The sequence below is a fragment of the Oncorhynchus mykiss genome, chromosome 3, assembly GCF_013265735.2.
Source record: "Oncorhynchus mykiss isolate Arlee chromosome 3, USDA_OmykA_1.1, whole genome shotgun sequence".
NCBI lineage: Eukaryota > Metazoa > Chordata > Actinopteri > Salmoniformes > Salmonidae > Oncorhynchus > Oncorhynchus mykiss.
This window is the reverse complement of record NC_048567.1, coordinates 66,018,881-66,045,089: the sequence shown is the minus strand read 5'-3', so window position 1 is coordinate 66,045,089 and position 26,209 is coordinate 66,018,881. Positions and strand designations below refer to the sequence as shown.

The 26,209-nt window shown below is 46.1% G+C and overlaps 3 protein-coding genes across 19 annotated transcripts in view; 2 read left to right on the top strand and 1 right to left on the bottom strand.

The window, feature by feature from the left end:
* rnf17 (ring finger protein 17) overlaps positions 1-8,748 on the top strand; it is a 33,793-nt gene extending 25,045 nt beyond the window's left edge. Inside the window, exons 34-37 of the mRNA XM_021597738.2 lie at positions 19-154; positions 6,184-6,370; positions 6,700-6,817; positions 8,554-8,748. Coding sequence (XP_021453413.2) covers positions 19-154; positions 6,184-6,370; positions 6,700-6,795 — 419 coding nt within the window. The 3' untranslated portion in view covers positions 6,796-6,817; positions 8,554-8,748. The remainder of the gene's footprint in view (positions 1-18; positions 155-6,183; positions 6,371-6,699; positions 6,818-8,553) is intronic.
* A 42-nt stretch (positions 8,749-8,790) lies between these two features.
* LOC118964312 (centromere protein J-like) lies at positions 8,791-17,457 on the bottom strand. Of its 15 annotated transcripts, none has more exons than XM_036974978.1 (17): positions 17,323-17,457; positions 15,429-15,788; positions 14,717-15,196; positions 14,343-14,516; positions 14,113-14,218; positions 13,298-13,952; positions 12,384-13,187; positions 12,162-12,270; positions 11,876-12,039; positions 11,350-11,637; positions 11,163-11,232; positions 10,893-11,037; positions 10,612-10,691; positions 9,586-9,726; positions 9,385-9,469; positions 9,196-9,311; positions 8,791-9,030 (listed from the first exon to the last, which is right to left on the bottom strand). In XM_036974978.1, the coding sequence occupies exons 6-7, from the start codon at positions 13,640-13,642 to the stop codon at positions 12,441-12,443; spliced, it is 1,092 nt and encodes a 363-aa protein (XP_036830873.1). In that variant the 5' UTR covers positions 13,643-13,952; positions 14,113-14,218; positions 14,343-14,516; positions 14,717-15,196; positions 15,429-15,788; positions 17,323-17,457; the 3' UTR covers positions 8,791-9,030; positions 9,196-9,311; positions 9,385-9,469; positions 9,586-9,726; positions 10,612-10,691; positions 10,893-11,037; positions 11,163-11,232; positions 11,350-11,637; positions 11,876-12,039; positions 12,162-12,270; positions 12,384-12,440. The 15 variants fall into 15 exon arrangements, 14 of the variants coding, with proteins under 14 accessions (XP_036830873.1, XP_036830874.1, XP_036830875.1 ...); XM_036974979.1 differs by having other exon boundaries at positions 9,196-9,290; XM_036974980.1 differs by having other exon boundaries at positions 9,607-9,726.
* A 31-nt stretch (positions 17,458-17,488) lies between these two features.
* On the top strand, positions 17,489-25,057 carry ttf2 (transcription termination factor, RNA polymerase II). 3 transcript variants are annotated; one of them, XM_021597737.2, is made up of 23 exons: positions 17,489-17,637; positions 17,976-18,090; positions 18,261-18,347; positions 18,457-18,526; positions 18,655-19,668; positions 19,778-19,898; positions 20,007-20,183; positions 20,298-20,455; positions 20,566-20,647; positions 20,782-20,898; positions 21,039-21,189; positions 21,301-21,406; positions 21,497-21,681; positions 21,802-21,955; positions 22,032-22,123; positions 22,209-22,297; positions 22,434-22,573; positions 23,005-23,178; positions 23,298-23,356; positions 23,742-23,895; positions 24,004-24,086; positions 24,167-24,241; positions 24,387-25,057. In XM_021597737.2, the coding sequence occupies exons 1-23, from the start codon at positions 17,610-17,612 to the stop codon at positions 24,529-24,531; spliced, it is 3,576 nt and encodes a 1,191-aa protein (XP_021453412.2). In that variant the 5' UTR covers positions 17,489-17,609; the 3' UTR covers positions 24,532-25,057. The 3 variants fall into 3 exon arrangements, with proteins under 3 accessions (XP_021453412.2, XP_021453411.2, XP_021453410.2); XM_021597736.2 differs by lacking the exon at positions 17,489-17,637 and adding an exon at positions 17,726-17,777 and having other exon boundaries at positions 22,209-22,288; XM_021597735.2 differs by lacking the exon at positions 17,489-17,637 and adding an exon at positions 17,753-17,777.
* The last annotated feature ends 1,152 nt before the right edge of the window (positions 25,058-26,209 follow it).

Sequence of the window (26,209 nt, the reverse complement as noted above, 5' to 3'; positions counted from 1 at the left end):
GTGTATCCATCTCTCCAGAGGCCCCGTGTCTGGCAGAATACAGTGATGGGAAGTACTACCGGGCCAAGCTGCTGGGCTTCGCTGGCCTCAACCCTGTTAAGATCTTGGTCAGACACGTGGACTTTGGCTCTGACGACACCCTTCCCACACACAAGTAAGACATCTCACTGTTGGCCGAATCCTACTGGAGATTGGAGCATAAGTAAATCCCATTTTCGTGCAGATTGATTGTCTATTATATTGACAAGATAGTCAAGTGACCGCTCTAACAATGGAAATACACATCCTCAAAGATGGAAGGCAGGCAAAAGGAGGCGAGATCAGGTGGGACCATTCTAGCCAATGAGAGGGCATGCGAACAACAGGCAAGAGCAGTGGTTCCCAACCTTTTTCGGTTACTGTACCACCAACTGAATTTTGGTCTGCCCTGATTTACTCGTGCATTTTACCAGTAAGCCTATGGTCTTATGAGTCCTTGTATCCCTGGTTGGGAACCTTTGAGATAGACTACTCATCTTTGTATCTGTGCCATTATAGTGTCTGACAGCATGGTGTCGTGGAAATGTCCTGTATTTACCAAATCATGAGAGCAAACCACACACAAGTCAAGAGTTATCATAAAGTCCATCTTTAATTATATGAGCTCCATCACAACCCTGTGACTCTCAGATCAATTCAGTGTTTATCAATGAATTCTCTGAGAGTCCCTTACACATTGCAACTGAGATCCTTTATAGCAAAGACACACATAGCCAGACAGCATTGGCCATAAATTATTGTTCAGCTTTGTCTCCTAAACTATGTTCTTTTCTCGCTCTCAGAACCATAAAACAAAACCTATCAACAGGCATATATCAAATACCCCCTCCTTGACAAGTTCACAGAGACACAGTGACTGGCACACAGACATTGTGGAGCCAAGAGATACACGCTTGACCTCTCCCCTCTCTGCGGCCCAAGTAACTTAGTCCTGACAGAGAACAGATGACTGCAAATGGCGAACAGTATTATACAAAAATAGACATTCTGTAGAGAAGTAACTCACAAACATATAATGAAAATAAAACATCTTATCTATGTTACCCAACTAATTCTGATAATTCCCCAACAATGGGCAGTGCCATTGAGGCTGTCTCCATTTTAAGTAGTCAATTGTCTTATTCTTCATTGGCTGATTGCTCCCAATTCATAGGAATCCCCACCCTGTTGACTACTTTAAAATGGTGGAAGTCCTCAACGGCAATGTCCACGCTAAAATGGGTTATAGAGTATCTCTATGACAACAGGCAAAAAGTATTTATTTATTTTCCAAAGTTGCCGGAATGCCACGTGCGTCCATTTATATCAGTGTATTTGTTTACAACCTAACCATTACAAAACTTATATTAGATCAAATAAGCCCCACATCGCAAATTTAAAAAATTAAAAAAGTGTTGACCAAATTAGACACACTCATTGACCTCAATACAATCAATCAATCAATCAAATTTATTTTATATAGCCCTTCGTACATCAGCTGATATCTCAAAGTGCTGTACAGAAACCCAGCCTAAAACCCCAAACAGCAAGCAATGCAGGTGAAGAAGCACGGTGGCTAGGAAAAACTCCCTAGAAAGGCCAAAACCTAGGAAGAAACCTAGAGAGGAACCAGGCTATGTGGGGTGGCCAGTCCTCTTCTGGCTGTGCCGGGTGGAGATTATAACAAAACATGGTCAAGATGTTCAAATGTTCATAAATGACCAGCATGGTCGAATAATAATAAGGCAGAATAGTTGAAACTGGAGCAGCAGCACAGTCAGGTGGACTGGGGACAGCAAGGAGTCATCATGTCAGGTATTCCTGGGGCATGGTCCTAGGGCTCAGGTCCTCCGAGAGAGAGAAAGAAAGAGAGAATTAGAGAGAGCATATGTGGGATGGCCAGTCCTCTTCTGGCTGTGCCGGGTGGAGATTATAACAGAACATGGCCAAGATGTTCAAATGTTCATAAATGATCAGCATGGTCGAATAATAATAAGGCAGAACAGTTGAAACTGGAGCAGCAGCACAGCCAGGTGGACTGGGGACAGCAAGGAGTCATCATGTCAGGTAGTCCTGGGGCATGGTCCTAGGGCTCAGGTCCTCCGAGAGAGAGAAAGAGAGAAGGAGAGAATTAGAGAACGCACACTTAGATTCACACAGGACACCGAATAGGACAGGAGAAGTACTCCAGATATAACAAACTGACCCTAGCCCCCCGACACATAAACTACTGCAGCATAAATACTGGAGGCTGAGACAGGAGGGGTCAGGAGACACTGTGGCCCACTCCGAGGACACCCCCGGACAGGGCCAAACAGGAAGGATATAACCCCACCCACTTTGCCAAAGCACAGCCCCCACACCACTAGAGGGATATCTTCAACCACCAACTTACCATCCTGAGACAAGGCTGAGTATAGCCCACAAAGACCTCCGCCACGGCACAACTTAAGGGGGGGGGGGGGGGGGGGGGCGCCAACCCAGACAGGATGACCACATCAGTGACTCAACCCACTCAGGTGACGCACCTCCTCCAGGGACGGCATGAGAGAGCCCCAGTAAAGCCAGTGACTCAGCCCCTGTAATAGGGTTAGAGGCAGAGAATCCCAGTGGAAAGAGGGGAACCGGCCAGGCAGAGACAGCAAGGGTGGTTCGTTGCTCCAGAGCCTTTCCGTTCACCCTCCCACTCCTGGGCCAGACTACACTCAATCATATGACCCACTGAAGAGATGAGTCTTCAGTAGAGACTTAAAGGTTGAGACCGAGTTTGCGTCTCTGACATGGGTAGGCAGACCGTTCCATAAAAATGGAGCTCTATAGGAGAAAGCCCTGCCTCCAGCTGTTTGCTTAAAAATTCTAGGGACAATTAGGAGGCCTGCGTCTTGTGACCGTAGCGTACGTGTAGGTATGTACGGCAGGACCAAATCAGAGAGATAGATAGGAGCAAGCCCATGTAATGCTTTGTAGGTTAGCAGTAAAACCTTGAAATCAGCCCTTGCTTTGACAGGAAGCCAGTGTAGAGAGGCTAGCACTGGAGTAATATGATCAAATTTTTTGGTTCTAGTCAGGATTCTAGCAGCCGTATTTAGCACTAACTGAAGTTTATTTAGTGCTTTATCCGGGTAGCCGGAAAGTAGAGCATTGCAGTAGTCTAACCTAGAAGTGACAAAAGCATGGATTAATTTTTCTGCATCATTTTTGGACAGAAAGTTCCTGATTTTTGCAATGTTACGTAGATGGAAAAAAGCTGTCCTTGAAATGGTCTTGATATGTTCTTCAAAAGAGAGATCAGGGTCCAGAGTAACGCCGAGGTCCTTCACAGTTTTATTTGAGACGACTGTACAACCATTAAGATTAATTGTCAGATTCAACAGAAGATCTCTTTGTTTCTTGGGACCTAGAACAAGCATCTCTGTTTTGTCCGAGTTTAAAAGTAGAAAGTTTGCAGCCATCCACTTCCTTATGTCTGAAACACATTCTTCTAGCAAGGGCAATTTTGGGGCTTCACCATGTTTAATTGAAATGTACAGCTGTGTGTCATCTGCATAGCAGTGAAAGTTAACATTATGTTTTCGAATAACATCCCCAAGAGGTAAAATATATAGTGAAAACAATAGTGGTCCTAAAACGGAACCTTGAGGAACACCGAAATTTACAGTTGATTTGTCAGAGGACAGACCATTCACAGAGACAAACTGATATCTTTCCAACAGATAAGATCTAAACCAGGCCAGAACTTGTCCGTGTAGACCAATTTGGGTTTCCAATCTCTCCAAAAGAATGTGGTGATCGATGGTATCAAAAGCAGCACTAAGGTCTAGGAGCACGAGGACAGATGCAGAGCCTCGGTCCGATGCCATTAAAATGTCATTTACCACCTTCACAAGTGCCGTCTCAGTGCTATGATGGGGTCTAAAACCAGACTGAAGCATTTCGTATACATTGTTTGTCTTCAGGAAGGCAGTGAGTTGTTGCGCAACAGCCTTTTCTAAAATTTTTGAGAGGAATGGAAGATTCGATATAGGCCGATAGTTTTTTATATTTTCTGGGTCAAGGTTTGGCTTTTTCAAGAGAGGCTTTATTACTGCCACTTTTAGTGAGTTTGGTACACATCCGGTGGATAGAGAGCCGTTTATTATGTTCAACATAGTAGGGCCAAGCACAGGAAGCAGCTCTTTCAGTAGTTTAGTTGGAATAGGGTCCAGTATGCAGCTTGAAGGTTTAGAGGCCATGATTATTTTCATCATTGTGTCAAGAGATATAGTACTAAAACACTTGAGTGTCTCTCTTGATCCTAGGTCCTGGCAGAGTTGTGCAGACTCAGGACAACTGAGCTTTGAAGGAATACGCAGATTTAAGGAAGAGTCCGTAATTTGCTTTCTAATAATCATAATCTTTTCCTCAAAGAAGTTCATGAATTTATCACTGCTAAAGTGAAAGTCATCCTCTCTTGGGGAATGCTGCTTTTTAGTTAGCTTTGCGACAGTATCAAAAAGGAATTTCGGATTGTTCTTATTTTCCTCAATTAAGTTAGAAAAGTAGGATGATCGAGCAGCAGTAAGGGCTCTTCGGTACTGCACAGTACTGTCTTTCCAAGCTAGTCGGAAGACTTCCAGTTTGGTGTGGCGCCATTTCCGTTCCAATTTTCTGGAAGCTTGCTTCAGAGCTCGGGTATTTTCTGTGTACCAGGGAGCTAGTTTCTTATGAGAAATGTTTTTAGTTTTTAGGGGTGCAACTGCATCTAGGGTATTGCGCAAGGTTAAGTTGAGTTCCTCAGTTAGGTGGTTAACTGATTTTTGTCCTCTGGCGTCCTTGGGTAGGCAGAAGGAGTCTGGAAGGACATCAAGGAATCTTTGTGTTGTCTGTGAATTTATAGCACGACTTTTGATGATCCTTGGTTGGGGTCTGAGCAGATTATTTGTTGCAATTGCAAACGTAATAAAATGGTGGTCCGATAGTCCAGGATTATGAGGAAAAACATTAAGATCCACAACATTTATTCCATGGGACAAAACTAGGTCCAGCGTATGACTGTGACAGTGAGTGGGTCCAGAGACATGTTGGACAAAACCCACTGAGTCGATGATGGCTCCGAAAGCCTTTTGGAGTGGGTCTGTGGACTTTTCCATGTGAATATTAAAGTCACCAAAGATTAGAATATTATCCGCTATGACTACAAGGTCCGATAGGAATTCAGGGAACTCAGTGAGGAACGCTGTATATGGCCCAGGAGGCCTGTAAACAGTAGCTATAAAAAGTGATTGAGTAGGCTGCATAGATTTCATGACTAGAAGCTCAAAAGACGAAAACGTCATTTCTTTTTTTGTAAATTGAAATTTGCTATCGTAAATGTTAGCAACACCTCCGCCTTTGCGGGATGCACGGGGGATATGGTCACTAGTGTAGCCAGGAGGTGAGGCCTCATTTAACACAGTAAATTCATCAGGCTTAAGCCATGTTTCAGTCAGGCCAATCACATCAAGATTATGATCAGTGATTAGTTCATTGACTATAATTGCCTTTGAAGTAAGGGATCTAACATTAAGTAGCCCTATTTTGAGATGTGAGGTATCATGATCTCTTTCAATAATGACAGGAATGGAGGTGGTCTTTATCCTAGTGAGATTGCTAAGGCGAACACCGCCATGTTTAGTTTTGCCCAACCTAGGTCGAGGCACAGACACGGTCTCAATGGTGATAGCTGAGCTGACTACACTGACTGTGCTAGTGGCAGACTCCACTATGCTGGCAGGCTGGCTAACAGCCTGCTGCCTGGCCTGCACCCTATTTCATTGTGGAGCTAGAGGAGTTAGAGCCCTGTCTATGTTGGTAGATAAAATGAGAGCACCCCTCCAGCTAGGATGGAGTCCGTCACTCCTCAGCAGGTCAGGCTTGGTCCTGTTTGTGGGCGAGTCCCAGAAAGAGGGCCAATTATCTACAAATTCTATCTTTTGGGAGGGGCAGAAAACAGTTTTCAACCAGCGATTGAGTTGTGAGACTCTGCTGTAGAGCTCATCACTCCCCCTAACTGGGGTATACTGGGGAATACAAAAATGTCTGTCTCATTTTTGTGGACAGATTTTGGGCTGAGTAAAAACCTATCGCTTTGCCTTTTCCTCTCTGGTTAACGGAGGTAATATGGTGTCTTTTTTTTCTCCCCGTCAGGCTGCGTCAGATCCCGGCCCATCTCCTGCGGTTTCCCTGTAAGGCCATCAAGGTGCGGGTGGCGGGCTTCAGACCACCCCGCCACAACCTGGAGAAGGAGCGCCTGTCCTACCGGCCAGAGTGGAGCCTGAAGGCTGCCCTGGAGATGATTGACCTGCTGCACAGCTGCTGCACCGCATCCGTTACCGTGAGCAACATCTGCCTTAGTTATCCCCGTCATATCAGTGGCAGTCATAAAAAGCTGGACAGACGATGACGACACATTAAGTGTGGTCATGGTTATGATAGTGGATTTTTGGCATTCAGCGTCACTGTGGTCTCTGCTCAACAAGGGCGATAACAGCAGAATTGTTGCATGTGTGTATTGTGGTTATAAACAGTATACTGTTCAAATACCATTCAGCCAATTAGGTCATTGTGAGATGGTAACCTTGGTGCTGTTGGTCATCTCCGCCAATCATGATAATGAAGCTATAGTGTAGTTTTTATGATAATGCTGTTTCCTGGTTGTCTCAGGCCACTGAACCGGAGCTGTCTGTGTTCCTGTATGACGAGGATGGAGCTCTGGTCTACCTGCCTCTGGTGGAGAAAGGGCTGGCTGACTTTGACTAAGACACTACAGCAAGAGACAAAGGTGGGTTTGGCTCTCATTCAGGAGTAGTGTTGCACGGTATACCGGTACCACATTTTTCAGTCCTACCGATCTAAAAGAAATCAGCTGCCACAGTTTATAAAGTCAGTTTTGTTCATAAATTGTTTTCATTAAGCAACAACTACTCTCTTGCGCCAGTCTAGTAATGTTCACTTTCAGGCGCATCTCACTTGTGGCAGCTATAATCAGCCAGCCGCATCCCCTACCAGCCTTCACTCACCTGCTTCTCTCTGCATCCCCTACCAGCCTTCACTCACCTGCTTCTCTCTGCATCCCCTACCAGCCTTCACTCACCTGCTTCTCTCTGCATCCCCTACCAGCCTTCACTCACCTGCTTCTCTCTGCATCCCCTACCAGCCTTCACTCACCTGCTTCTCTCTGCATCCCCTACCAGCCTTCACTCACCTGCTTCTCTCTGCATCCCCTACCAGCCTTCACTCACCTGCTTCTCTCTGCATCCCCTACCAGCCTTCACTCACCTGCTTCTCTCTGTCCGCTCAGTTTTTAAAATATAATTTGACTGTGAAGGCGAGAGGATGCAGACCCCGATGAGCCATCCGTTGCTACATCTGTACATTTGATACATTAGAGCAATGAGCAAAGTTGATACATTGTATAATTTCATTGTCTGGTATAACCAAGGTCACAGGCCAGTCTAAGTTCGCTGTCACACAGCCACTGAGCAACAGAGGAAAAATGGAGCGCCGCTTCGCGACAGGCATGCTTGCAGATTTATAGCAGAGAACACTGTGTCTAGCCCAAATGGTTCCAGAAATATGACCCATATTAGCAAAGCTACCTTTTTTTCTTCCAGCATGATTTTACACGCATTTTATATAATTTCACAAACCATGTCACCGGCTGTTTTTAACTAATCCCGGGTTGCTAAACGTTGTCATGTTACCTACCTAGCTAACAACCGGCTAACATTGATACTAGGTCTAAGCAATTTTGATTGGCACAGGAAGAAAGTAAAGGGTCTGCTACTCATGAGATGTGCTTCGAAGGTAAGTGTGGGTAGCTACAGCCCAATATGGTGACCGGAGTATGGGCGAGTTGATGTGTATAGAAAGCAAATCAGCTAATTTTGCGTGGCTGATTGGGCTGCACGACAAGTTGATAAGCCGGGTAACTAACGTGGCCATTTCATTCCTACCATAATTTTATTTCAAATAGGATAGTAGCCTATACAAGAAATAACTAGTATTGATAACCATACATACTCTACTACTCAATGGGGAGGGCATGAATGGCAACACCGCAACACAGTACTCTTCGCTCCCCCATCACTACTGTCCGGCAACGGCGTGGGAAGTAGCTACCTAGTGGCCAATGTCCGAGCGATAGTCACAGTAAGCACACACATTGGGATACACTACCCCCTTCAAGGTAGGATTCATATAGGCCTAAACTTGCTGTTACAATGACATGCAGGACATTATGCATGTATACATCTTCCGCCATCCATTCTATGCAGTTTTCCATTAGACAATGAAGTGTGAATTTAATTACGTGTTGTAGAAGTGAATGAATGAATATCAGTGACAGGTTTTTTTGCAAAGCACATAACAGGACCCCAGGCATCATATGGTCAGTAACAGTGTTACTGTGGTTTTCAAAGAAAGTGTAATCTGTTTGTTCAAGAGAGCGATGTCAAGTCTCTGTAGTCAATACATTATCAAGTAACCTTTTCTCTCCTTTGACCCCCCCCCCCCCAGAGATCTGCTGTGACATTGGACAGGTTCTTCAGTTCCCTGTTCCTTCTGCATTGTAAGAATGCTGCCTTCAATATACAGTACATACAAATCTCAAACATTTTGTTTTGAGCAGAATGTAGCTGAACACTTTATTTTCTATCTGAAATACTGTCTGTATGAAGGGTACAGAAGTATTAAAGTTTTCATTTAAAACTGCTTCAATGTGTCTGACTCTTTAATACACTCCCTAAATGTATGCACAGGGATTTGATAAACGTTTATTTTACAAAATAAATTAATCAGGTAAAATAAATAGACATTAAACTAAACTTCTCGAAACACAAATGATTCAGTCCTAGGGCCTGTTGTCCATGACAACGTTGGCGTCCGGTGGTGTAGCGGGTCTCCTGTCTGCCATCTGGGTACTCCCTCCTTTTATAGTCTGCTGTGTGGACCTCCTTCTGGCCTGTGTTGAACCGGATCTCCTTACTGCCATCCCTGGAGGAGAGGAGAACATGAGGACAGTGGTGAAAAATACGAGACTTACTTCAACAAAACCACTGACTTCACGAAAGAGACAGATTGGGAACTCTTCACCAAGAGCTTTTACCTTTCCAGATGCATGTCAGTGTAGAGAACGTGGATAGATAGGTGTGGACTTACAGGTTAACTTGAATGATGGTCCCATCAGTGAGTGTACACTCCTCCGTCCCATCTGGGTACAGGTTCTTAACTGTCTGGTCAGGGTACGTGATCTCCTTACGGCCATCGGGGAAATGCTTCGGGTCAGAACAAAGTGGTGGAGAAGGAGGTAATTAAGTATAATAATGAGATGTTTCCATCAAATCTCACCAGTCTGGTTGTTGGGGAACTGCAGAACCTCGATGCCGTCAGGATAGGTGGTGTGAGGGGTCTGGGCATCAGCATAGTAGTAGATCTGTAAGAGGACCACACACACACCGATCTGGGATTCATGTAAGTTTAATATCCCACTTAAGGTGTTGAGCTAATGCACTAACTAAGGCCAGGGAAGGGTCACTGTCAGTAACCCACCACACTCTGGTCAGCCATAACCTGCTTGATGTCCCTGTTGAAGAAGGTGACATTGGCTGTCAGTCCATCCGCTAACACCTCCTTCCTGGTCCCATTGGGAAAGATGATGAGTCTCTCTCCACAGGCCAGCACCCTCTCCATCTTCAACAGGAACACATACATGCACTTTGAGCTCCTGGAAAAGCACTAAATAAATCCATAAATACAATCCAGAGTCATGTGCACAAAACGTTAGGCACACCTGCTCCTTCCATGATAGACTGACCAGGTTTAAGCTATGGCGGCAGGTAGCCTAGTGGTTACAGCGTTGGGCCAGTAACCGAAAGGTTGCTGGATCGAATTCCCAAGCTGACAAGGTAAAAATCTGTTGTTCTGCCCCTGAACAAGGCAGTTAACCCACTGTTCCTAGGCAGTCATTGTAAATAAGAATTTGTTCTTAAATGACTGCCTAGTTAAATAATAAATAATCTGTTAAATCCACTTTAATCAGTGTAGATAAAGGGGAGGAGACGGGTTAAAGAAGGATTTTTAAGCCTTGAGACGGATTGTGTTTGTGTGCCATTCAGAGTGAGTGGGCAAGACAAGATTTGAACGGGGTATGGTACAGTTGTGTCAAGAACTGCAATGCTGCTGTGTTTTTCACACAACAGTTTCCCATTTATCAATAATGGTCCACCAACCAAAGGACATCCAGCCAACTTGACAACTGTGGCACACATTCAACACCTTGAGTCCATGCCCCGACAAATTGATTCTGTTCTGAGTGCAAAAGGAGGTGCAACTCAATATTAGGAAGGTGACTCGGTGTGCAGTATTTAGGAAGCCGGGCCACTGCGATTTCTGTCTGAACGTTCCGAGACTCCACTTTCTCCTCCATAGCCGTTGCTAGTGATAATTGACACTTCTAAAACCTGGCCGAACTCTTAATATAATGTATGGCTCTGAGACAATACCGGCTTTGAGTTAAACTAAATTCAAAATTATTTTCACAGAATTCCCTCCCAATGCTTCTCATCCCCCCCTCACCTTTCCATCAGGGTGAATGATGACATCCTGACTTAGCTCTTGCTGCTTGTTGACCTCTGTGGACGCAGACCTGGAGCCCTCTGTGGGTACATTCAAACACCACAGCAACACTCAACAACAATGGTGGTGTATACACAGAGATCCTATTAAAATGGCATACAGTTATGTAATTTCTCTGGGTGTATAGCAGTGTGGAGCTATGCCATGGAGGTACTTTCATTAAATTATTAAAAAGGCTGGTGATTTATGTCAGATGAAGGCTGTGCGCGTTCCTAACTCACAGGGGATGGGTTGTGTGAGTGGTCGTGGCTCTGTGGTGGGTGGTGACTTCTGGTCAAAGATGGTTGTTCGTCTGAGCTGTAACAGTGGGATCGGGTGCTGCGGCTGCTGTTGGGGCTGACCTCTTTAGGATGCCCCTGATACTGTCTGTTTAAGAGACCACACAATGTAGAACAATACCTCCACATATGAATAAATCAAGAAATTATATTTATTCAACTCCTAGTCTGTGGTAAGTATCATTAGTCCATATGTAGCTGCATTCCTTGTACCTTCAATAGCAGCACTGCCTCTAGAGGAGCTACTGCTCTGTGGTGGGCAACTCCTCACTGTGTCAGGACTCTGAACACACATTGCATTAGTCCAACAGAGAATTTAACAACCTTCGTGGTGAATTCAGAACACAGAATAAAACAGGAAAATCACAAAATGGTGGTAATAGTAAATCTGTAAACTCACTGCCAATTTGAGGCCCCTGGCTCCAAGAGCAATGTTGCTGTCAAATGGCCTGGGTCCCTCCCTCTCTCTCTCATTCTCCCGCCGGTCTTCCTCTCTATCGCTGTCTGTCCCAGTCTTCCTCCAGGTGCCGAGGCTTAGTTTCTCCAGGGTGCGGACCTCGTCTCTCAGGGCACTGTTGTCTGAGCTCAGGGAGTCGATCTGCTGTCGGAGACGCCTGTGTGTGGTGGACCCGTGGCTCTCTCTCCACTTCAGCTCCTTGTGTAGGGAACTCAGCTGCTGCTTCAGGGCCTGGGGGGGACGGGGGCAAGGTCGTTGACGGATACAAGACCTGTCTGTGTGTGTGTGTCTGCGGCAGTTGGCCTAATGGTTAAGAGCATTGGGCCAGTAAGCGAAAGGTCACTGGTTTGAATCCCCGGGCCGACACTGAAAAATCGGTTGATGTGCCCTTGAGCAAAGCAATTAACCCTAATTGCTCCTGTAAGTCGCTCTGGATAAGAGTGTCTACTAAATGACAAAAACATCTCACCTGGATCTCGTCGTGCTCCCTCTTATCTGGTATGGCCCTGGCGGCGGAGGTGTGCTTCTCAAACACCTTGCGTTACTTCTGCAGCTTCTTAGTCTCCTCTCTCGAACTCTTCAAACCTGGCCAGCTCCTCAGCCTTCTGCTGCTCAAACTCTGCCCTCTCCTTCCTGGAATAGAATACCCAATATTAATAATTTTAATATGGGGGTTATTAAATATAATTTTTGTAACAATGCCTTTGAATGAGAGGAAAACCGTCCCATTCCAGGTCAGACCAGATGGTTGTTACCTGAGATATTCCTGGTTATTCTCGTTCTCCAGTCGGAGTCTGGCCAGGGCAGTGTTCTCTGTCCTGAATCGTTCTCTCTCCCTCAGCTGCCTGGAGTGCTGCTGCTGGCCTGACCCCCCACACACACACAGTTTAATGCTGGTGCTACCAACTTTGGAAGGGAAAATAGTTGCTGTTGAGATGCTCCCCTGGGTTAAGAGTGTGTTTGCAACTCTCTCTCACCTGGTCCGTTCTCAGACTTCCTAGGCTCTGGTGGAGGAGGGGCCTGGGTCTTGGGCTTCAGCGAGGGGAACAGCCTGGCCATAAGCTGGGAGGATCTGGCTCCTGGTTGGCTGCTGTGATAATTGACACCCTCTCCAGCTCGGCCCCAGCCACCTTTCTCTTCAGCTTCCTCTCTGGGGGTGAGACGTCGTTCCCTGTTATTGTGGGAGTGTGGCTGTTTCCTATAGCAGCGCCTTTTGTTCTGATGGGGTCCTCAATGATTCTGCCAGCCACCTCCAGGTCATTCCAGGTGTCATCGTCATCAAACACCAACCGACCCTTGCGGTCCCCCTCTTCTCTGTCTTCCAATAGGGTGGAGTCGTCAAGGTCTCTCTCCCTGCCCCCCTCTCTGTCCTGATATGACCTCTTGTCGCATGGAGGGCTGGATGTGGGGAGCGTGTTTTCCCAGGGGTTGCTGGGAAATATAGTTTGGTACGGCGGTCGGGCTACTTCCTCCTGATCCCCGAATTCAGAGCTGCTATGGAACGAAATACAGATTTCCTCATGTTTGCGGTCCCTCATTTCATCTTCCTCCTCAGTGGCTTTTCCTTTTTCCCTCATCACAACCTCCTTTGCCCTCACAGCAAATACTCCTGATGATTCAGAGGAGCTGGTTCCTGTTCCTAGGCCACTTTTACTGGTGCCTCTGCTGTGAATACCTTTAGTTGGCAAGGGTTTGGGGGATTTGATTGGAGTGGAGGACAGGCGTAGCGGGTGGTGCCCCCAGCTGCCATGGAGGGGGTGTTGCTGGTCCAGCTGCAGCACCTGTAGGTTTACATTTACTAAGCAATTGTGTAGCATTAAATTTGTGAAACATACAAAAAAATGTTAATGCCATACATGATAAAAAAGACAGGTATAAAAGCATTACAAGCCTTCATGACGAAGGATGAGTTGGAGGAGAAAGAGAGCTCCTCGGCTGCCTGCTCCAGCAGCTCAAACTCTCCTAGCTCCACACACTCCTTGTGACGGTCACAGTCCCAGCGCTGCAACTTCTCCTGAAATGACAGCTCAAAGGAATAGTCTGAAACAACGCCTGGTTTTCCCTCTGCTGCTCCATCTAGTCTCAATGGACCACTTCCATTTCTCTGCAGGGCCCCAGTCCTCTCCTCAAGCCCAAACTGTTTAATTGCAGCTGCAGGAGTTCTACTCACAGGCTGAGAAGTCCCACCCACCTTGTTACTAATCACATTCCTAGGTCTCAGAAGGTCAGGTGCCATGTTCTGTCTGTGGTGACTGCGCCGGACTCCGGGTCTCACTGCCTCTGGCTGCGCTGCCTTGCTGTCTGGACTGCCACTGTCCAGGGGGGGTGAGCAGGGATCTCTGGGTCTATTCGCCTTGTTGAGCACAGCAGTCTTGCACTGTATGGGAGGCCACTGACTGACCCTCTGGGCGGGCTTGGGTTCTGAGGTCCCCTGGGGTTTGGGGTCTCTGTCTGTTGGCTTTGCTTCTATTGGTGAATCTAGAGAGGCCCTCCCCTTGCCTCAGGAAGAACCTTTTGGGAATGGCACCCTCAACTGCCTCTGGGCTCTTTTGGAATGGAGAGAAGAGCTTAGCATTAGCAATGTTGCATGCCCCCCCAAAAAGGGAATGGTACTGTAGCTCCAAAGACCACCATACCTAAATCAACCTCAAACTTGTCACTTGTGTGAGCTCTACAGCCCATATTTAGTGTAGTTTAGTTTCTGACCTGCTGCTGCTGGGTGGTCTTCAGTCTCTGCTCCGCCAGTCTCAGCTCTTCCTCCAGGAGCTCCTCAAATGTTTGCTTCTGCCCCTCTATTCCTTGTTTAATGGGTCTTTAATGAGTAGAGCATAAACACACAGCTAAATCACTTCTTTGTAGTCTGTACTGTCAGCTGACAGAGAATAGTGAAATAAAAAATGTTAAGACATTTATCTCATATTAAATTAAACATTTACCTGTCCTGTGAGTCTAGTTCACTGTCATCTCCTCTAATCTTTGCATTCTTCGATCATAGAGGGAGCAGAATGGGGGGATAACATGACTTCTTCCATCTCCTCATTATCACCCATATGATCAGCATTCCCACTCAGCTGATGTTTGTGTGGACTGCTCCATGCTTCTGTCCCTGTCTGAGTGACAGCGTTTGAGTCAATGCTCATGTAAAAAGCACTTAAATGCTTTTAAGCACCGTGGCACATTAGTCATTTAGCAGACGCTCTTATCCAGAGCTACTTACAGTTAGTGCCTCCCTCTTAAGGTATCTAGGTGAGACAACCACATATCACAGTCATGGTAAGTACATTTCCCCCCCAGTAAGCACTTTACCAACCCAGTGTTTGGTCCTGATCCTCTCCCTCCTGCTCCTGGCCCCTTGGAGGCTGTTGGAAGGCAGGCCCCTGTCTACAAAGCTGGGAAGACGCAGGCCCTTGTGGGGGGCCTATAGGGAAGCTCTGGGCTGTTGAGGAACTTTGAGAAAGGGGGGCGTCCCCCAATTAGTTCCCTCTCTCCAGTCTGCTCCCGTCAACCTGGAGGTCTCTATGTAATCTGTGGGAAATCAGTCTTGTCTAAATCAGGGGTGTCAAACTCAAACTGGTGCTTCCTGCTCCATCCAGATTGCTGAGTAATACCACCGGAATAACAACAATGACATGGCAATAACACAGTGTGAGCGTGTTTCAGTATCTGCTCCATCCTGTTGAGCAACATGCACCATGCCGAGTAGCCTCTGTTGCTCCTCCTGGAGATGGACCAGCTCTTCCAGCTGGTGGGCTTTCAGTTGCTCCTGCATGTGTTGCTGCCACTGCCTCAGCTGAAACACGGCACATTACACTACCAATAAGCACTGCTTCCAAATACAGCACACATCAATAATCAGTGCCTCAATTACAACAAAGCATAGGCCTAGATAACAGCACTATGCACTGCAGTGCTTATGTTCCTGTTGTACAACACTAGACAGGCCTACCTACCTGGAAGTGACAAGCCATTCCAAACAGTTCTCAAATATTTTATGAAGCCATTCAACAATGTTTTTTTCTTACCTGTTCAAGTTTGAGTATCAGGGGTAGGTCCTGAGACTGCTTTACCAACTTCTCCATACCGTCCATCTCTCCAGGCCTATCCCCAGGTCGCTGGTTCTGTTTGTTCAATTCTGTCCCAGACTCAGCATCATGGACGAGGGAATGTACACTGAGGCAAAGGAATTGAGAGGCGAAGGAATCGACCACGTCCCGGGACCCCCAGACAGAGCTATGTCGAAGAGACTCAGCCAGGTCTAGGTAGTGGTTCAGGATAACCCCGGCACAAGAGCTGCTTGGCATCCATCGGGAGAGGAAGTTTGTTTGGCACTGCTGAGCCTGTAACCCAGCTGGAGATGACATGAAAGTGCTCTCCAGGCAGGGCTAAACCGAGTAAATCATAGTTTAGAGACAGGTCAATAATAAGGCGGCGTGCCTCCTTCAGAATGCACGATCAAGTGGCTAGCGACCTAATATAGCTAGTTATGAATGTCACAATGTAGTTAGGCTTTAGCTACGGCAAAAAGGACTGTTAGCAACAGCTTGCTACCTACAGTTTACCCACTGTGCCTTTTACACTAGTTGCAATAAGTTGTAAATCCCTGAACCGTAAAGTACCTGTAACTACCTTATATTGCGTGCTAAATGACAGATGTGTTTTATAATGTTGGGAACAACAGCTTAGTTAGCAGTTTAATGTTAACGTTAGTGCCTGCCACTCCATTGACAACGCATTGGTTTGACTAGCAAACTAGCTTGCAAGCTTGCAACAAAGTCTTACCATGGCAGGCAAGTAAATCAAATCAAATCAAATTTTATTTGTCACATACACATGGTTAGCAGATGTTAATGCAAGTGTAGCGAAATGCTTGTGCTTCTAGTTCCGACAATGCAGTAATAACCAACAAGTAATCTAACTAACAATTCCAAAACTACTGTCTTGTACACAGTGTAAGGGGATAAAGAATATGTACATAAGGATATATGAATGAGTGATGGTACAGAGCAGCATAGGCAAGATACAGTAGATGGTATCGAGTACAGTATGTACAAATGAGATGAGTATGTAAACAAAGTGGCATAGTTTAAAGTGGCTAGTGATACATGTATTACATAAGGATACAGTCGATGATATAGAGTACAGTATATACGTATGCATATGAGATGAATAATGTAGGGTAAGTAACATTATATAAGGTAGCATTGTTTAAAGTGGCTAGTGATATATTTACATCATTTCCCATCAATTCCCATTATTAAAGTGGCTGGAGTTGAGTCAGTGTCAGTGTGTTGGCAGCAGCCACTCAATGTTAGTGGTGGCTGTTTAACAGTCTGATGGCCTTGAGATAGAAGCTGTTTTTCAGTCTCTCGGTCCCAGCTTTGATGCACCTGTACTGACCTCGCCTTCTGGATGATAGCGGGGTGAACAGGCAGTGGCTCGGGTGGTTGTTGTCCTTGATGATCTTTATGGCCTTCCTGTGACATCGGGTGGTGTAGGTGTCCTGGAGGGCAGGTAGTTTGACCCCGGTGATGCGTTGTGCAGACCTCACCACCCTCTGGAGAGCCTTACGGTTGAGGGCGGAGCAGTTGCCGTACCAGGCGGTGATACAGCCCGCCAGGATGCTCTCGATTGTGCATCTGTAGAAGTTTGTGAGTGCTTTTGGTGACAAGCCAAATTTCTTCAGCCTCCTGAGGTTGAAGAGGCGCTGCTGCGCCTTCTTCACAATGCTGTCTGTGTGAGTGGACCAATTCAGTTTGTCTGTGATGTGTATGCCGAGGAACTTAAAACTTGCTACCCTCTCCACTACTGTTCCATCGATGTGGATAGGGGGGTGTTCCCTCTGCTGTTTCCTGAAGTCCACAACATTTGTGCTTCAATTATATAATGATGGATACAAAGCGAACTTACATAACGTACCTTGTTTACATGCGACAAGTACACGTATTCACGGTATTTTTGTTGTGAAGACAACGAATGGGAGTTTCGAGATTTCGAAGTGTTCCGCAACACTGAAACAAAGCCCGCGAGAGAGAGAAAAAAATGGGTCGCATTGCAATTTGGGTAATGTAGTAATTAACGTTAAATAATTGACTCGGAAGTGACTTTCAAACACAATTCCCATTGGTCAATTGAAAGTTTCAAGAAGTTCAAACGCATTTTTACTTTTGGACGAATTTGATCATTATCTTAAACTTTTCTTGATAATGGAGATTGTACTATGCAATACCCACGGTAAATGTGTTTATTTTTGCATTGACATAGTCAAAGTGTTGCATTATCATAATTATTATATTGTTATTCGTGCCTGTTGAAACGAGGTGCTTTTCTGAAACGTATGCTAGCTTGCTATTGTAGCCATCTAACGTTAGCAGGTTGGGAACATAGCTCAATGGTGTTTTCTTTATCTCTCGAGGCAGAATATGATGCTAGCCACCTGCCTAATAATAATATTAACATAATTGAGACATCATATCAACCAATAGGGGTGATAACGTTAGTAATGCAAGGACGTGTTTTACTGAATATGAACTCATGTTTTCATCTATTTGACTTGTATTTACACTAACCAGGCAGCACATGCATGCTGAAGACGGGAGTGAAAGAAGGGCCAAATAAGGGTAAAAGCTTCTACTTGTGCGGGGAGCGTCAACTGGGGTCTCCCTGTGATTTCACCAAAGTGGCAGGGTAGGTTGGTCTCTCTTGTCAGTTCATTAATGCATGTTTCTCGTTTCATGAAGAGCACTAGCTCTATCCTAACTGGTATCTGACCGTGGCATTCTCAAAAGCCATCTAACAAAGTACAGGACTTATGCAATAGTAATTTACTGATATGACTGTTTTATGGCTTTCATTAGGATCCCGGCCTCACACTGCCTGCTTCATGAGGATTCTATGGTGGAACTCCAGACTCTCATCCGCAGTCAGCAGCAGCAGGGCTACAGGTCTGTCTGTGTGCATGTGTGTGGATGCTTCCTCTAACTCTAGCTATGATCAATGGTTTGTGTTCAGGTGCATTATCATACTCTGTCTCACTCTCTTTTCTCTTCTCAGGTTGTACTACCGGTGTGTTTTGGGGAAGAACGCAGGTCAGAGGTGGTGTGGCAATGTTCCCTGGACAGCGGTAAGCACCTCCTAACTACTGGTAATGATAAATACAGTATACATTGCCTAATTCATAGCCTATTACTGTCATGGCAAGCACTCGTTGAATGTGTTTCAAAATGGCTGACTAGTGCTCCACCCCTGCAGCCAGAGGCAGAGAAACGCAGCCCACTGTCTGACAGACAGCTGCAGCCCTCCAGCCTGCCCCCAGAGAGAAATCCATTCAAGGCCCCAGGCAAGACTGACCAGACGTCAGAGTGGAAGAGACTCCAAGATGGGGGGAGACTGGAGGATGAGAGCAAAGGAAAGAATGAGAAAGGTGGAGAGAAGGAGAGGCTTCACAAGAGTGTAGGTAAAGAAAGCGAACACGGGCGAGGTATGGAGGAGGAGGAGAGGGGGATGTCAAGTCCCTCAGAGTCTTGGAGAGACAAACAGCTTCCAGCAGGGATGAAGATAAAGAAGAGAGTATCAGGCGAGGAGAATAAGGAAAGTTCTGAAACATCACCTGAGGAAAAGGAAAAGACTGTCAAGGAGATGAAAGACAAAAACAAGAACTCAAACAAAGACAGCCAGAGAGAGGCTGAGAAAAGCAACAACTCTAGCCCGAAACCCCAGGATACAGAGGACCCACACAAAGCCTCAAAGGGTCATCATGGATACTACCCACGAGAGCCACCAACCAATAGCCTAAAAGAGTCTGGAAAGCATGCTGGGAAAAAGCCAAGCACAGATAGGATGAAGAGCAACCCCTCCGACCCAAATGGCACTACCTCTAAAGACGCCCAAGCACATAAGAGCACAGAGAAGACCAAAACCCCAATCCCACAATCTGATAAACCAGCGCAGCGACTTTCCACTCCAACAACTGAACAGGATAAGGAGGCAGAGAAAATGACTGCTTCATCATCACAGCAGAACCAGGACAAGTCCCATTGTGGGAACCAATTTGGAGAGTGGCGTTGTGATGAAGATGATGATGATGATGTCCAGTTTGTTTCAGTTCAGCCAGGTACACAGACGACGTCTCTAGTACCAGTGCCCCTGGTCCAGAGAGCCCTGACATCCTTCCCAGGGTTCCAGCCTGCCTCTCAGGTCAAAGGTCAGCGGGAGGACCCCAGGGCCCTGCACAGCCAGCTCACTGCTCAGCTCAAACAGAAGAAGGTAAGGGACACCCCTGTGTGTGTGTGTGTGTGTGTGTGTGTGTGTGTGTGTGTGTCAGAATGTACACTGAAATAAATAGTTAATATTTAACTCTCCTTCCCTTTCTCAGGCCACTCTGTCGGTGGTGAATATGTCTGCTCTGCCCGATAAAGGGGAGAGGTTGAAGAGTCAGGTCAAAGACCTGGAGGAGGCTCTGGAGTCTCTCTGCCTCACCACTTCCACTGAGCCAGGTAAGACCCTAGCAGGATACTGGACTGTTTGGCTAACCACAACATTGCCTACTGAATTGTCATTGTAGGTACTTCAAGCACAAACTCAATTTAATGTTCTGTTTTTAGAGCCTCAGGGTGACGAAGGTAATGCCAACCCGAAGCCCACTCCCAGCCAGTACAACCCATTTAGCTGCCCGGGAGGCACCATCCTACTGCCCATTGCTCCTGCCCCCCTCCAGTACCAGGCCTCCACCAGCTCAATGGGGCTGCAGCTCAGCCAGGGATACACTCAGATGTATGGAGGTATGGAACAGGGCTACACACACACTTGGTATTCTTGTAACCTGCTTTAGTCAGATATAATCGTATCTCCGTGATCACCGTCAGTAAATCCTCTGTCTTTCCCTGATTGTCCAGTGAACCCCCAGAGCCAAGCGTTCTATGGAGGCAGGATGACAGACAACCGTCTGCTAGCGGTGAAGAACGCCACCTCTGAGGCCATTGACCACCTCCACAGCTCCCTGGAGTCCTGCCCCGACCCCGATGCTGAGGTTACGGACCCAAAAGGCATCAAGGCAAGACCTCCTTGTACACTACTCAATGCCTCAACCCTTCTAAACCTCATATTGTACATGGGTATGGTACCCTAATCTACTGTGGTGTTGTGGTCATTCTCATTGGTCAGGTGCCTCTACTGGCCCATCAGAGACGAGCTCTGGCCTGGCTGCTGTGGAGAGAGACCCAGAAACCCTGTGGAGGGATCCTGGGTAAGGTCAACCAGCCTGTCTGTGTAGTTGCTTTGATTGCAGCAGCCCCAGGGGTTTTGTAAGGAGTTGAATGGCCAGAGTATTTCAAAAACCTTCAGAAAATGCATTAACAACATTTCTCCCCTAATCCTCAGCTGATGACATGGGCCTGGGGAAAACCCTCACCATGATCGCTCTCATTCTGGCCCAGAAGAAGAAGCAAAAGGAGGAGGAGAAAGACACTAAATTGGAAGGCTGGATCTCCAGAAATGGTAATATCAAATGGCAACTTCTCATGTAATTATTAACTTGTATTATGATATATTTGGTCATGTATGTGAACAATGTGTATATATAATGTATTTAGTAACTTGTGTATGATATATTTGTTATACCCTGTATTGTGTTGCAGACTCTAGCCTGGCAGTGTCTCAGGGCACTTTGATCATCTGCCCTGCCTCTTTGGTTCATCACTGGAAGAAGGAGATCGAGAGACACGTCAAGAGCAGCCGACTCAGTATCTACCTGTACCACGGGCCCAACCGCCAGAAGAACGCCAAAGTGTAAGACACACACACCTGAGTCATCTGTTTCCCTGAGTTTAACACACTTGTGTCACCTGAAAGACTTTTGACACGTGTTTTATTTGTTTTCTATCTCCTGCTCTCTGATAGTCTGGCTGAGCATGATGTGGTGGTGACCACCTACAGCCTTGTCTCCAAGGAGATCCCAGTCCCGAAGGACGACGCAGAGAAACCTAGCAAGGACCCTGAGGATGTGGTAAGAATAAACACAGAGAGAGAAACGGTGTGTAATGTATTGATGGTGCTAATGATGCTACGACTTTGTCCCCTCGCTCCCTTTCCCCAGCCATCAGCCCTCCCTCCTCTGCTGCGGGTGGCTTGGGCCCGCATTGTGCTGGACGAGGCCCACAACATCAAGAATCCCAAGGTGCAGACCTCCTTGGCTGTGTGTAAGCTGAGGGCCAAGGCCAGGTGGGCTGTTACCGGGACCCCCATCCAGAACAACCTACTGGATATATACGCCCTGCTCAAGTAAGTCCATCAATATCTTACTCTACCCTTATATTACACATATCATACCACATGTCCAGTAACAATACACCCCCCAAAACCACAGAATCCTCTGCTAAAGTCTTTGCCTGTGTTTGTCAGGTTTCTGCGCTGCGCCCCATTTGATGAGTTCAAGCTTTGGAAAACCCAGGTAGACAACGGCTCTAAGAGAGGAGGAGAGCGACTTAACATTCTGACCAGAACTCTGCTGCTCCGACGCACCAAAGACCAGATGGACTCTACCGGAAAACCTCTGGTACATGACACACAGACACACACACATTAGCATATGTGGATTATTAGCTGATTTGATTTCCTTCTTAATTTTCCAGGTGAATCTGCCAGATCGGACCTGTGAGGTGCATCGCCTGAAGCTGTCTGAAGAGGAGCAGTCTGTTTACGATGTGGTGTTTGCACAGTCCAGGTAACAGCTATGTCTGATTGGTATCTGAAACTTCCCTCTCTGGGTCTACGGCTTAATGACTGATTCTTTAAACTTTTTCTCCTAGGTCCACTCTGCAGAACTATCTGAAGAGACATGAGGGAGACAATGGTAAAAAGGGAGACGACTCCAATCCCTTCGACAAGGGTAAGGGAGGTAAACTTTCTGTTAAAAAATAATACTAATAATAATAATCTGTTTGAATTCATGTGTCTTTTTCTCCAGAGGCGTGTGAATTTGGACAGGATACCAATGTGACACCTTAGTGTCTGTCTCTCTCCCCCCCCCCCAGTGGCTCGTGAGTTTGGAGTGTCCCAGGCGGACTCTGTGTCCTCCTCCCAGCAGACCCAGGGCCCCACCAGCACTGTTCACATCCTGTCTCTATTGCTCCGACTCAGACAGAGCTGCTGCCATCTGTCTCTGTTGAAGAAGGTACAAACACACTTCTACCTTTAAAAAACAAAACTATTTTTAACCTTTTATTTAACTACGCAAGTCAGTTAAGAACACATTCTTATTTACAATGATGGCCTACCCGAGCCAAACCCTAACCCGGACGACGCTGGGCCAATTGGACTACCAATCACGGCCGGTTGTGATACAGCCTGGAATCGAACCAGGGTCTGTAGTGGGGCCTCTAGCACTGAGATGCAGTGCCTTAGAGCGCTGCGCCAATCAGGAGCCAGACCTGTGGAGAGGGCCTGACCTGCGCTCCTCTCTTTTTTCTTTATCTCTGGGGTCTATGGAACAGGCATCTGTTTGGTTTTTTACCTGCTGCTCTTCTCTGTGTGTCTTGCTCCACAGACAATGGGTAAGTTTGGTCTGTCTTTACCTGGCGTTCTCTTTGTGTGTCTTCTTCAAAGACCCTGGATCCGTCTGAGCTGCAGGGGGATGGGATCTCTCTCTCCCTTGAGGAGCAGCTCAATGCCCTGTGCCTCTCCTCCGAGCCCTCGGGCCCCGACCCCAAAGCCACCGTGTCCCTCAATGGGAGCCGATTCGCCTCCGATCTCTTTGAGGACACCCACGAGAGCACCAAGGTGACGTCAACTGCCTCCATGTATACTAAAATGTTTCTGTTTTTATACGGCTATCTGGTGCATCTTTATACGCTACTACCTGCTTGATTTTCTTAATGTTTGTCTTAATGTTGTTTCAGATCGCTGCCATTCTCACAGAGCTGAAGGATATCAGGCAGCAGAGTGAGGCTCAGAAAAGGTAATTCCACACACCTAAATGTAGCCCATTCAAACTACAAATGTTTGGTGTCATCTGGATGATGTCGTCCTGGCAGACAGATATAGAGGAGTTTGATAGACAACTAAAGTCCATGACAAATAAAGGATTATTGGTAATAGAACATGTTTCCCTCATAGTAGGGTGGGTATGCAAAATGGGTCAACTTTGAGCACCTCTATCTCTTGAATGTTTTGGGTTCAAAAAATCATTTTCTGACCACTTCTACCATGGGCAAACACGTCTGGAAGGCTTCGTTCAAATCTAAAGAGGTGCAGTCAGAAAGTGATTGAATGCATGTGTCGTTATGTTGCATTTTGATTGTACAGTAATCATATATGATAATCATCCATTGTCTGTCTGTCAGTGTGATAGTGTCCCAGTGGACCAGCATGCTTCACATCGTGGCCGTTCACCTGAGGAGAATGGGCCTGAGCTTTGCTGTCATCGACGGCACTGTCAACCCCAAACGCCGCATGGACCTGGTCGAAGAGTTCAACACCAACCCTAAAGGACCACAGGTATCGTATGGACAACCGTGACCATAAAATATTGATATGCTCTACCTATTTTCAGCTTTGGATACAGTGTAGTTGGTAGAGTTTAGACAAGGTGTTTTGTGTTTCTAGGTGATGCTTGTGTCTCTGTGTGCTGGAGGAGTGGGCATTAACCTTATTGGAGGGAATCACCTCTTCCTCATGGACATGCACTGGTGAGACTCACAACACACACACACCCATCCACCACTACCATCTGAGTGTTCTTTATTGATTTATACTGTGGTTCTGACAGGAACCCAGCTCTAGAGGACCAGGCCTGTGACCGCATCTACAGAGTGGGTCAGCACCGAGACGTCACCATCCACAGGTAAGCGCATGCTTGGGTGCAGAGATACTGTAGGAGAATCTCACTGACATATTTTGAGGTTGTGCCCTGTTGGATAAAGACATTGTATAAATCTGATTGCTGATGTGAGTGCTTACACAGAGCATGTGTGTCCCTATCCCTGCAGGTTTGTGTGTGAGGGCACAGTGGAGGATAAGATCTCCATTCTGCAGGAGAAGAAGAAGGATCTCGCACAGAAGGTGCTGTCAGGGACTGGAGCCTCCTTTACCAAGCTCTCCCTGGCTGACCTCCGGGTCATCTTTGGGGTCTGACGACCAGGAAGTAAGGGTGGTGGGGGCAGCCAGACTGAGGACCAGGTAGTAGCGGGGCCAGCCATACTTAAACTATTAGTGTTGTGTATGAATCTGGTTGATAACCCCCTTTGCTCTTGTTGGTTACTGCGCACAACAGTACATATTGGCACATAGTGTGGCTAATGTGGTTGGCACTACTTTGCTGTTATGCGCTTGAATGCTTTGCTGCTACTTTTCTCCACATGGTCTTCTGGCAGGTTGCAGAGCCTCAGGCCTACTAGCTGTGTACTGTTGTATTTCCCATATCCAGCACTCTGTTTCACACTATTCCATGTGTTACGACAACGACCGTGTTTCTCCTGGTCAGGTCACATGGTCTTTTCATTGAATACATTTTAAGTGTAATTTATAAGACTGATTTATCTCTGCTGGGTCATGTTATTTCTAATCCTAAATACTTTTACCTCTTATGCTGCGTTTGATTATTAGGTCTTCCTCAAGGCTGTTGGATGTTTTTTAATAAAATATTATTTATTACAGTTGATCAACCCGCTTATTCTGAGAATGAAAAGTTGCATGAATTCCGTAAGAACAATCACTGCAGTGGGTGAAAATATGTTTAGATTTTGGATTAATAATGAAATCTACATAAACAGAGTTTCTGTTTTAACAGAAAGCATCCTAAATGACCCGGGGTCTTCATAAGTGGATTTATTAAGAGAATCATTTAAAGTGGCAAATAGCAGATAATGATCCATCTGACCGTTGAGAACCCAGTATTGTTATGAGTAATAAAGACTACAATCAGTAATCATACAATGTACAGCCAGATGTATTACAAAAGTGGGTGTTATGTTGTTTGTGAAAGTATTCTGGTTAAAACCATACCCAGTTCAGAGTTTTTCAAACGTGAGATGATGGAATGATTGTCCCACTGAGAGAAAGTCCCTAAACCACCAGTCACATGGTTTAGAATAAAACTCAGGCAAGTACATACAGGGGAGGGGTTATGGAGTAATGTTAACAACACTATAAATATACACATTGCTCAAACTAAAATGTTCAGTAGCATTAGGCTACATGCAATATTAATCAATTTTCTGATGTTAAGCTGTGTAGATTCTTATGCTTAAAATTTTAGGAGTTGCCTTTTTCTATGGAGGTTGCTGACGGATATTGTTAATGCTCAACCACTTTGCAAAATCAGTGGTTATTCACAAACAATCTCTTCCACTGGCAAAAATATTTTGTAAGGAAACTTGATATGCTAATAATGTAATTGACTTTAATTTATCCTTGTAATGAGAAAACATTCCTCTTCTGACCTTTCAGTAGAGGAGTCTTCCGGAGGTTCTGTCCCGTCATAATAGTTCTCCTGATCAGTCGAATGTTGATTCATCTGAACATCCATGTTGATCTTGATGCTCCAAGCCTCCAATCTGAACATCCATGTTGATCTTGATGCTCCAAGCCTCCAATCTGAACATCCATGTTGATCTTGATGCTCCAAGCCTCCAATCTGAACATCCATGTTGATCTTGATGCTCCAAGCCTCCAATCTGAACATCCATGTTGATCTTGATGCTCCAAGCCTCCAATCTGAACATCCATGTTGATCTTGATGCTCCAAGCCTCCAATCTGAGGTCCTCCATTAATGCTTTCTCCACTCTGAGGTCGTCCACTCTGTGTGTGGGC

What these genes read in the sequence shown, in the direction of transcription:
- ttf2 (XM_021597737.2), top strand. Translation starts at nt 17,610, where the DNA reads ATGGAGATTGTACTATGCAATACCCACG. An exon ending in GTGGTGTTTGCACAGTCCAG is followed by an intron (nt 22,124 to 22,208) that starts GTAACAGCTATG and finishes TTTTTCTCCTAG; the next exon opens with GTCCACTCTGCAGAACTATC. An exon ending in TTCCTCATGGACATGCACTG is followed by an intron (nt 24,087 to 24,166) that starts GTGAGACTCACA and finishes TGGTTCTGACAG; the next exon opens with GAACCCAGCTCTAGAGGACC.
- LOC118964312 (XM_036974967.1), bottom strand. Translation starts at nt 13,642, where the DNA reads ATGGCACCTGACCTTCTGAGACCTAGGAATGTGATTAGTAACAAGGTG. An exon ending in ACTCATCCTTCGTCATGAAG is followed by an intron (nt 13,188 to 13,297) that starts GCTTGTAATGCT and finishes GTAAACCTACAG; the next exon opens with GTGCTGCAGCTGGACCAGCA.